At 37.9% G+C, this 12144-nt stretch overlaps 1 protein-coding gene across 10 annotated transcripts in view; it reads right to left on the bottom strand.

Moving 5' to 3' along the window:
• The window catches only part of MYO9B (myosin IXB), a 158042-nt gene that overhangs the window by 28594 nt on the left and 117304 nt on the right, over positions 1 to 12144 (bottom strand). For all 10 annotated transcript variants that reach the window (XM_007489758.3, XM_001369797.5, XM_007489754.3 and 7 more), the window contains 4 exons: positions 10617 to 10683; positions 10195 to 10322; positions 9184 to 9317; positions 8285 to 8484 (listed from right to left, as the gene is read on the bottom strand). In XM_007489758.3, coding sequence (XP_007489820.1) covers positions 8285 to 8484; positions 9184 to 9317; positions 10195 to 10322; positions 10617 to 10683 — 529 coding nt within the window. The remainder of the gene's footprint in view (positions 1 to 8284; positions 8485 to 9183; positions 9318 to 10194; positions 10323 to 10616; positions 10684 to 12144) is intronic.

A 12144-nucleotide genomic window follows, 5' to 3' on the forward strand; every position in this document is an offset into this window, starting at 1 on the left:
TTACTGAGATTTGGAGTTGAATTGTAAACCTTTTCAGACTCCATTGTTTTATTCCTTGCTAATCATTTTGAGTTTCTTCTCCTCCTATAATAGAGAACAAGTCTATTGAATTGGTGAAAAGGATTTTTTTTTTTACATTTATAAAAACCCTTACCTTCAATATTGGCTCCAAGGTAGAAGAGTGGCAAGGGCTAGGCAATGGGGGTCAAGTGGCTTGCTCAGGGTCACACAGCTGGGATGTGTCTGAGTCCAGATTTGAAACCTAGGACCTCCCGTCTCTAGGCCTGGCTCTCAATCCACTGAGCTACCCAGCTGCCTCTGTGAAAAGGATTTTGACTGCACTGCCTGCTTATACCTTTTCATTTGCTTATATTATTGTATTTACTGATTATTTTAAGGTTTAATCTTTTTAAGTTCATGCTAATCAATATTACTTTGCTACATGATTCTTTATTTTTTACCTTTGCTAAAGAACAAAATGTCACTGTATAAGCCCATGTGTATCTTGCCCAAACCCTTGTCACTAGATTTACTGAAGATCACATGTTTCCCTTAAAAGTCTCTTCTGCCTTTTTCCTTTGTTACTTGTCACATAGATGATGAATGGACTTCATCAAAACTGGTTACAACTTGTATACAATACTATATATATATATATATATATATATATATATATATATATATATATATATATATTAAAGAATGTTGTACTAGGGTAGAGAACAAAATAGAAATTCCTATCAAAAAAGGTTTTATATATAAGGCAAGAAGCCAAAAAGAGCTTCTGCAAAACTCCAGTTTAATTTACTTCCATCAGAACAATCTAGATTTCTTGGTGTTGTTCTAGACCCAAACAGATTTTCCTCAACAATATAGAAGTTTGTTTTTTCTAGACTCTTCTGCCAAATTTTGAAATAATGATAGTTTGCTTAAAAATATCTGCCAAGTTTAAAGAATTTCTACATCTGTAAAAACTGTGACAAATATCCATCAGTTTGTAGCTTTTAAAAATGTCATAAAGCAGAGGCGGAGTCAAGATGGGGGCTTAGCAAGCAGCAAAAGTTCAGACCTCAGAAAACCCTTCCTTACCGATTACAAACTGAATGCTCTAAGGGCACCAAAATTCAAACTGAACAACAGGACAGAGGCGGGGAACCCTCCTTCTGGACTCAAATCAAAAGGTATGCCCCCCAAAAGCCAGAATCCAAGAATACTCGGGTCTAAGGGGAAGGTAGAGGGAAGGTCCCAGAACTCCTCCCCCCCAACCCAGAGGGCTAAGCCCCCAGCGGCAGCGGGAACCTCTGAGCAGGCAAAGGTGCTGGTTCGGAGGGTCTACCTTGTGAGCAGTGGGGCGCCGGGCTCGGAGTGGACAGTGTGGACAGCGGGGAGAAAGCCAGAGAGACCGGGGCTATGGCTGGGTCCCTCCATCTGGCTCTAGTCTCACCGTTGCCTCGGGGCACATCCAGACCAATCCAGTTGAACCTAATCCCATCAGGACTCCTCAGAGCTCAGGGAGGCAGGCAAAGGCACTGGGGAACCTTGTGGACAGCGGAGAAGCAGCTGGAGAGAACTGGAGAGAGCCTGGGCAGCCCAGCCTTCCAGGAGTCTTCGGCCTCAGAGCACATTCAGCCCAACCCAGTTGAACTTAATCCCATCAAAAGCCTCCAGAGGACCAGGAAACTAACATTCCTCCCCTAGAGACTGTACCAAGAGATCTGACAAAGCTCCAAGAGGGAAGACTGACAGCCCCAAAACAAACAAACAAAAAAAATGAGAGGAGGAAGAGCACAGACAAATACAGGGAGCAAAGAAGGGGGTAAAATGAGCAAACAACAGAAAAAGAAGAAAGAAATTACAATAGACAGCTTCTGTACAGGTATTGAGCAAAGAGAGAACGAAACAGAGGGGGAAGGACCAGCAAAGGAAAAATCAGAAATCCCAGTGAATTGGATACAGGCTTTGGAAGAACTCAAAATGCAATTCAAAATACAATTAAGAGAGGCTGAAGACAACTGGGAAAAGAACTTAAAAACTAAGATAAGTCATCTGGAAACAGAGGCACTTGAACTAAAACAAGAAAATAGTGTCTTGAAAGCCAAAATCAACCAGCTGGAAAATAAGGGAAAGGAGATGAAAGATGAGGCAAAGCAGATGAAAGATGGGGTGAAGAAGATGAAAGATGACCTCCAAAGAAAATCAGACCAAAAGGAAAAGGATGACCAAAAAACAAAGGATGAAATCCAGTCTTTAAGAACTAGAATACAACAACTAGAATCAAGTGACCTCACAAGGCAGCAGGACACTATAAAACAAAACCAAAAGAATGAAAAAATTGAGGAAAATATGAAGCATCTCATTCACAAAACAAGAGGATTTAGAAAATTGTTCAAGGAGAGATAATTTAAGAATCATTGGCCTACCAGAAGACCATGACAAAAGAAAAAGATATTATATTACAGGAAATTATTAAAGAAAACTGCCCCGATATCCTAGAATAAGAGGGAAAAGTGGAGATTGATAGAATCCACAGATCGCCTCCTGTACTTAATCCCGAACCCAGGAATGTTATAGCCAAATTCAAGAACTATCAGACCAAAGTTACAAGCTGCCAAGAAGAAGTCATTCAGATACCACAGAACCACAGTGAGGATAAGTCAGGATCTGGCTGCATCCACACTGAAAAAAAGAAAGGCATGGAATATGATATTCCGGAAAGCAAGGGAACTAGGTCTACAACCAAGAATCATCTACCCAGCAAAACTGACTATATTCTTACAGGGGAAAGTATGGTCATTCAACAAAACAGAAGAATTCCAAGGATTTGTAAAGAAAAGACCAGACCTGAACAGAAAATTTGATGTACAAGCACAGACCTCAAGAGAATCATCAAAAGGTAATTAAAAAAGAGGGAAAAAAGAAAAACAAAACAAAACAAAAAAATTTCTAAGAGACTCAATAAGTTAAAATGATATGTACCCTATAAGAAAAGAGGACATTGGTAACTCTTAAAAACTGTTGTTATTACCTGGGCAGCAAAAGGAAGTACACTTAGAGGGAACAGTGACAAACTGTATAGGATGAAAGACATAAATAGGTATATAGATATATGTATGCATATATATATATATACACACACATATATATAAAACTAGAGCTAAAATAGGTTATTAAAAGAAATGGAAAAAGAAACAAATGGGGGTAAATTTATATGTCATAAAGAAGCTCATGGTGGGAAGGGGGAGAACATCAATACACTGGAAGGGTAAAGAGGTCAGAGACAGGAAATACTCAACTTTTACGTGCTTTGAAATTGACTCAAAGAGGGAAGAACAATCCAATCCATTGGGGGCAGAGAATAGATTTGCGCCCTATAGGGGAGTAGAAGGGTAACAAATGGTCTGATGGGGAGGGAAGCAGTACAAGAGAGGGAGGGGGCGGGGGGGTTAATTTTAGAAAGACTACAAGGAAAATAAGGGGGGGAATAAGAAGGGAGGGGGGTAGAAAGGGAAGTAAAATAAGGGTGGGAACAAGGGGGACTGTTTAAAAGCAAACATTGGTGTAGAAGGAAATAGTGAAAGAAGAAAAGGCAGGTAAAGGAGCAGAAATCAAAGTGCTGGGAAATACACAGCTAGTAATCATAACTCTGAATGTGAATGGAATGAACTCACCTATAAAAAGCAAGCGAATAGCAGAGTGGATTAGAATCCAAAACCCTACCATATGCTGTCTACAAGAAACACACATGAGGAAGGTAGATACACATAGGGTGAAGTAAGAGGGTGGAGCCAAATCTATTGGGCATCAACTGAAAAAAGAAGGCAGGAGTTGCAATCATGATATCTGACAAAGCCAAAGTAAAAATAAATCTAGTTAAAAGAGATAGGGAAGGTAATTACATCCTGATAAAAGGCAGTATAGACAGTGAGGAAATATCTGTACTCAACATGTATACACCAAATGGCATAGCATCCAAATTTCTAAAGGAGAAACTAGAGGAACTCAAGGACGAAATAGATAGAAAAACTATACTAGTGGGAGACCTGAACCTTCCTCTATCTGAACTAGATAAACCAAACCAAAAAATAAATAAGAAAGAGGTAAGAGTAGTGAATGAAATCTTAGAAAAATTAGAATTAGTAGACATGTGGAGAAAAATAAATAGGGACAAAAAGGAATATACCTTTTTTCTGCAGCACATGGTACATTCACAAAAACTGACCATGCATTAGGGCATAAAAACATTGCAAACAAGTGCAAAAGAGCAGAAATAATAAATGGAACTTTCTCAGATCACAATGCAATGAAAATAATAATTAGTAAGGGAACATGGAGAAGTAAATCAAAAATTAATTAGAAATTAAACAATATGATTCTCCAAAACCAGTTAGTTAAAGAACAAATCATAGAAAAAATTAATAACTTCACTGAAGAAAATGACAATGATGAGACATCCTTTCAAAACCTATGGGATGCAGCCAAAGCAGTACTCAGGGGGAAATTTATATCCTTGAGTTCATATATTAACAAATTAAGAAGGGCAGAGGTTAATGAATTGGGCATGCAAATTAAAAAATTAGAAAGGGAACAAATTAAAAATCCTCAGATGAAGACTAAATTAGAGATCCTAAAACTCGAAGGAGAAATTAATAAAATTGAAAGTCAAAGAACTATTGATTTAATAAATAAGACTAGAAGCTGGTACTTTGAAAAAACAAATAAAATAGACAAAGTACTAGTCAGTCTAATTAAAAAAATAGGAAAGAAATAAACCAAATTGACAGTATCCAAGATGAAAAAGGAGACCTCACCTCTAATGAAGAGGAAATTAAGGCAATCATTAAAAACTACTATGCCCAATTATATGGCAACAAATATGGCAATCTAGGTGATATGGATGAATACTTACAAAAATATAAATTGCCTAGACTAAAAGAGGAAGAAATAAATTACCCAAACAACCCCATATCAGAAAAAGAAATTGAACAAGCCATCAAAGAACTCCCTAAAAAAAAATCCCCAGGTCCAGATGTATTCACAAATGAATTCTATCAAACATTCAAAGAACAACTAATCCGAATATTAAACAAACTATTTGACAGAATAAGCCAAGAAGGAGTTCTACCAAATTCATTTTACGACAGAAACATGGTACTGATCCCAAAGCCAGGCAGGTCAAAAACAGAGAAAGAAAACTATAGACCAATCTCCCTAATGAATATAGACGCAAAAATCTTAAATAGAATACTAGCAAAAAGACTCCAGCAAGTCATCACAAGGGTCATCCACTATGACCAGGCAGGATTCATACCAGGAATGCAAGGATGGTTCAATATTAGGAAAACCATCCACATAATTGACCATATTAACAAGCAAATTGACAAAAATCACATGATTATCTCAATAGATGCAGAAAAAACCTTTGATAAAATACAACACCCATTTCTATTGAAAACACTAGAAAGTATAGGAATAGAAGCCTTTCCTAAAAATAATAAACAGTATATATCTAAAACCATTAGCAAACATCATCTGCAATGGGGATAAACTAGAAGCCTTCCCAATAAGATCAGGAGTAAAAACAAGGATGCCCGTTATCACCTCTTATTTAACATTGTGCTAGAAATACTAGCAGTAGCAATTAGAAAAGAAAAAGAAATTGAAGTTATTAAAATTGGCAATGAGGAGTGCGTTGGCTATGGGAGAGGTGGTGGGAGGTGGGGGAGGGGAGAAAAGAAAATGATCTTTGTTTCCAATGAATAATGTTTGGAAATGACCAAATAAAATAATGTTAAAAAAATGTCATAAAGCAACTCATGTGAAATATGATAGTGGGTTTGTTTGCTTTGTAATTAACTGGGATATTCTGAATTTTGGGGACCTTTTGTACTTCTTTGAATGTGTATTAACTACTATACTACTGTTCTATTCTGAAAATTATTTGCACTCACACAGTGGTTCATGGCCAAGTTAAAAAGGAAATGGATCTCAGTTTTTAGTGAGATACCTCTGTATTCTACCTCTCCTTGGCTGACACAGTGTGTCACTGATTATAAGTTATATATTTTTTATTTAAAAAAACTTTTTATTATTGTTTTTCCTTGCATGTGCAATATAGTATTCGAGTTTTATTTTTTCTCTCCTTTTTTGTATTTGAAGCACATGTCACCTGTATTGAGAAGATTTTATTTAATTTTTTTGGATTTTGCAGTAATATAAGTTTAAAATACATTTGTTCTAATATTAATGCATACCCAAAAAGTTTTAGATCAATATGATGCCACTGATTGTTTAAAAAAAAATTGAGACTTTGCTTAATGATTCTGTCTGAATCCAGAAGAGGGAATACAATACAAAAAGACCCACTGTACAGTACCAAAGAAGCACAAAACACTACCTCCATAGTGCCTATTGAGCACAAGGTCAGAGAGACCAAATCCCAGTGGGATTGATGTAATTTTAAGCCAAGACAAGAGGACTTGAATTTGTTTGGGGTTTGAGGTTGAAGCTGTTTTGACATACGTCAGAGGACGGACTTCCTCTGAGGCACATTCTATCAAGCACCTTACTTTGGCTACCATTCTGGCTCCTATAATCTAGTCCCTTTTCTGTCTTTCATAGTGTGGCAAACTTTCTATGGTTCTGGCTACTAATTGGGTAAATCTATAATTGCTTAAATCATTTTAATTGGGTCCTGATTCAAGGACCTGTTATAAATTTGTTTTTCCTTTACTTAGATTTTTCAGACATAAGACATTTACATTTTGTATTTCATCCACAAGTTAATTTTTCTCTTTCATTTGGATTTTTTGATGTTTTTTATTTTCTTTTGCAAACTGATTCATATACCTTATAACTCAGTCATGCATCCCTGAATGATCCATGTGTTTGTCATTATTCTCCTTGGGGGGAGGAGAGTCCTATGTTATTGTTTGAACTTTGATTTGAATTTGAGCAATTTTAGGATAAAAAAATTGCTACCTCCTAGAACCTGTTTGGAGAAGGTGCCATGAAGATGCCTGCAGAGACCACATGCTATACCAGAAGATCCAGAGTGAACTTTGGGATGCAAATTTGAACTTTGGAGGGGTTGAATGTATTTGTTTTGAATGTATACTCTTATGTCAAAGGGGACTGCCCCCAAATTGGCTTTTTGTCAACCTACTAATCATTGGTTTTGTTATCTTTTCCTTTAATCCACAAATTATTGCAATTTATAAGTAATGTTTCCATGATCCTTTTGGGGAGACTATAGTCTCCCAACAGGATCACAGGGGGAATATATAGTTAGAAATTCTTAAATCCCTAAACACTACATTACCCAAAATTCCTTTCTGTTTTACCTAGAATCCTTTTCCCTTTTTCTACATCCTTGCATTTATTTATTTATTTTTTAAAAACCCTTACCTTCTGTCTTGGAGTCAATATGATGTATTGGCTCCAAGGCAGAAGAGTGGTAAGGGCTAGGCAATGGGGGTCAAGTGACTTCCCCAGGGTAACACAGCTGGGAAGTGTCTGAGGCCAGATGTGAACCAAGGACCTCCCGTCCCTAGGCCTGGCTCTCAATCCCCTGAGCTATCCAGCTGCTCCCTACGTCCTCGCATTTATGTGTTTGTATTTAAGTTTGTTGTGACTCCTCCCATGCTCTCTTTTGCAACTGGGCTGGATTTAGGTAGTTCTTTTACTTTAGTTATTATTAATAAAACTTTATAAAATATAATACTCAGTTATTGAATATTAATTTAAAAACCCACAACACAGAGACAGATACACTGTGGCACAATCGAATATAATAGACTTCTTTACTATCAGCCATGCAATGATCCAGGACAATCCTGAGGGACTTATGAGAAAGAACACTATCTGCATCCAGAGAAAGAACTATGGGAGTAGAAACACAAAGAAAAACAACTGCTTGATCACATGGTTTGATGAGGATATGATTGGGGATGTAGACTCTAAACGATTACCCTAGTGCAAATACTAATAATATGGAAATAGATCTTGATCAATGACACATATAAAACCCAGTGGAATTGCTCATTGGCTATGAGAGGGGGTGGGAGGAGGGGAGGGAAGAGAACATGATTCATGTAACTATGGAAAAATATTATAAATTAATCAATTAAATAAATAAACTTAAAAAACAAAAGAAAAGAACTTTGGTTTTGCAGGTTTCAACGACTTTTGTACATGGCCAGGAAAAGGGTTATTTTTTTCCTTATTGGACATAACTGTACTAGAACCCTTCACAGCTGTTACTAAAACCCTTTGCTCAAAATCTCACCTTGTTCAAAAGGAACTCATCGAGGTATTTCAGTTCATTAGCATTTGTTATTTTTCGGAAAACGGACTCTCTCCACTTCTCAGACACTGTTGTGATTTTACCAATCTTGATGTTACGATTCTTCTTTGCCTTGCTAGCTGGCTCTTTCACAGGGCGGTCTCTCTCCCCTGTGTGTGGGCGGTTCTGATGTCCAGATGATGCTAGAAAAGGAATGGCGCTATAGCATTAAATGCAGGGAACAATGCAACATTATAGGGAGCTGGGAAGAAGCAGCCATTTATGAAGTATAAGTGTAAACTGGAATCCATCAGGCTTTTAAAATACGCCAGATAGTTTTATGGTGTAAACAAGGACACTGGTCCTGAAATTACTGACATAAAAAACCCTCCAGATTTTATGCATGCTTCTTGTATTTAGTTCATTCAAATCCTTGTTTCTATATGAACCTCCCTTGTGACAAGAAAAATAACTGACCCTATTATACATCTGATAACAGTAACTCCATCTGACAATAATAAGAGCCAACATTTATTTTCATAATATTTGAATCTCTTAATTCATGTGATCCTCCCAACAATGTATTCTGTCCTCATAGTCTCCTATCTCTGTGCCACAAGGAAAGACAAAAAAGCCTCCGATGCTTTTCCCCATTCTCTGCAATTCCATTTCCATTTGTGTGGTCACTGCACTCATCACTTTTTAGTTTGACTTATTTTGCTCATCATCAGTTCACAGAAATCTTTCCTTTTCTCAATTTCTTTTACTTGTCATTTTTTTGGGTCCAATAATATTCTCTTACATTCATTTAGTCAATCCCCAGTCACAGTGATTTTGCTACCTAGTTTGATAGTGGAGCTGTGTTTCTATTCCCAAGAGCAATCATGATATAAGTAACTCACCTTCTGAGAGCTTCTTGGATGCTACAGCTTCCAACATTGCAGGTACTGGAGCAGCTGTCTCTATTTCCTCTGTTCCCTCTATGTTGTATTTCTTATCTTTATTTTTAGGCATGAAAAGCCATTTAAGTGTTGATCTAAGGGAAGAATGTTTAGACTTTTTAGGCCATAATAAGAAGGTATAAAATGAGAAGAAGAGGACCTCTGGCTGTTTTACTGCTAATATATCAATATCTTAATATATACAGACTTCTCATGTCCCCAGTAATCTATCATATAAGAATATGAAGTGGGGTTGGTAAATATAGCATGAAATCACGCTAGCTTAAGAGATAACATGATGTAAAAGTATAAGATTAAGAATGAAGTCCCTGGCTTGATATTTTACTACCTGTGTGATTTTGGACAATTCAATTAACCCTTCTCAGCCTGTTTCTTCCTTTGTCAAATGATGCTAATATAATTCTTTTCTTAGTTTTCTTAGTTCTCCTTCTGAATTTTCTGTACCCTTTGACACTAGTGACTCCACCCATCTCCCTCAGAATGTTCCTCACTTCTTTCCTTATTCTCCTCCATTCCTTCTTTGTTTCCTCTGCTGGTTTCTCTTCCTCCTCCTACTCATTAAATGTGGAAACCCCTCAATGCTCTGTTGGTTCTCTTCATTTCTCCTTCTACTGTAGAAGTTCTCAATCAATAATCTTATCAATTTCAATGATCACCTTTATATAGCAGATTACCAAATCTTTACTTCCTCCTCCAATCTTTCCCCAAAACCATAATGCCAAACTCATTTTTGCAAAATCTTACCTAGATGGCCCATGTACCACAAATTTAATATCCACCGAGCTATCTAGCTGTCCCTAACATGCCCATTTTAATAGAAGTCTTAACTCAAAGGAGAGTAAGTCCCATGACAAGAATGTTTAGCCCAGCAGCAGGCTGAGTGGAGAGATATGCCAGGCCCCACAGCCATGCTGACATCTGCCCTCTCCTTTGGGGAACACAAGTACATACTTGTAGTCAGCCTGCTGACTTGGGGACAGGCCAGAAACTGCACCATCACCATGTGGCTCTCCAGGCTTCTTCCTCTGTGCAGTCTGTTTCTTGCTGATCTTGTTGCCATCTACCACTTCTGAAGATATCTGCAGCAGGTAAATAGGAATGCATAAGCAGGAAATAGGCAATCTCAGAGAAGTTCAATTCAATAACTTGATACATGACTTCAGCTTCATTTTCACCAAATCACTCTAGCCTCTGAGGAATCATCACTCACTTGAAAGACAATGTTATTTACTCATTAGTCATTTTTTTTTCGGTAGGGACAAGATATGGAAAGATTGGGCAACCTAGGATTAATGAAACAATTGCAATGTAGCCAAGAAATGGTTGGAGAACAGAATTAAGACATTTTTGAATGATATGCATGAAGAGCTCACCTGGTACTTGGTAGATGAAGGAACTAGTTTGTCAACATCACTCAATGATAAAGAAAATCCTCGATCCCTGCAAAATCATAAAAGAATAACTCTATGAAATAGACTTACAAGTACTAATCTATCCTAGAAGAAAATCCACCTATTCTTTCCAAGGATGAGAAATCCTTTCACAGTGATATATATAGTGGAAAGAACACTGCATGTGGAGTTAGGAGGAATGAGTTTGAATCTGGCCTGGCTCTGTTACTTTTTGGCCATGTGATCTCTCTGAGCCTTGATTTCCTTATCTATGACATAGGGATGAGAACAGCTGGGCTCTCTAGCTCAGAGAGGCTATGAGAATCCAATGAGATCATGTATACAAAGCACTTTGTAAATCAGTGTTCTATCTAAATATAAATTATTAGTATTTCTGGGAGCTCTTGTAGAGGAGGGGCTTTGTTTAGCTTTTCTTCTACCCCTAGTGGTTAGCACAAGTGCTTGGGATACAGCAAGTGCTTATCACTAGTTTATGGATTCAAAAACTCCTGGATTGTGATCTCATCTGTGTGGATACATGTTCCTTTGAGGTTAATTACAACGTCATTGTTCTTCAGCAGATCCTTTCTTTCATAAGTTTGTCACAGGGTGTCAGCCCTGCTTATCCTCTGTAAACTCAGGCAGGCTGGGCTTAGGCTGAAAGACACACATCATTGCTGGTAGGGCCTGTGCATGAAGCCTCTTCTGACCGGTCAGAAATGCCAGCACTGGTTTTCTTCTAACTTGGTCTTTGAGAACTCAAAGCTATCACTAGGTGACCATGAAACAGCAGAGATTTAAATGGATCTGATCCCAATCCTCACTATAGTCAAGTAGTATTTAAGTGTGCACCTTGGGGAGAGAGGCAGGGACCCAGGAAGTTCACCTCTGAGTGACAGTCAGATGGAAGAGAAGTTACTTTGAGAAAGTAGTATTTAAGGTTTGGAGGTGCTTGTCTCTCTCTCCTGGGAGATGATCTGCCCTGGCAGCTGGCCTGTTCCAGGCTTCTGATTCTGCATCATGGTGTATCCTTCCTTCTCCTAGCCTTCCTGACTTGGACCTTGGCTTTACAAGTCAGACTTCACTTTCCTTTGCCTAGCATTCCAAACTCTCTGTAATTCCTCACCACTCTTTTGAATCTTACTGAAAATGGTATATACTCTGGCCAAAAGGGACTACTTGCTGCCCCTGGCTACTGGCCTTTTACTTATACTGAGGAAAGAATATTCAAGTAAGTGGTAGAGGGGATTAGGTCTAGGTTCTAGTTTTTCCATTTATTGTCTGTGTACCCTAGGGGAATTAGCACCATCATTTGGGGCCTTACATTTCCTCATCTGTAAAAATGAGAAGTTGGACCAGATGACCTCTAAGGTTTCTCTCATGATCTTGAGGCCTGAGTGCTCTCTCCTTCCATCTTGGCCTGCTGAAACAATCTCAGCTATAAAAGCCCAGATCGAATGTTCCTACTTTCATGAAGCTTTCCAATTTTCCCTACCAGTCTTGGAATTTA

This window comes from Monodelphis domestica, chromosome 3 (assembly GCF_027887165.1).
Source record: "Monodelphis domestica isolate mMonDom1 chromosome 3, mMonDom1.pri, whole genome shotgun sequence".
Taxonomy (NCBI): Eukaryota; Metazoa; Chordata; class Mammalia; order Didelphimorphia; family Didelphidae; genus Monodelphis; species Monodelphis domestica.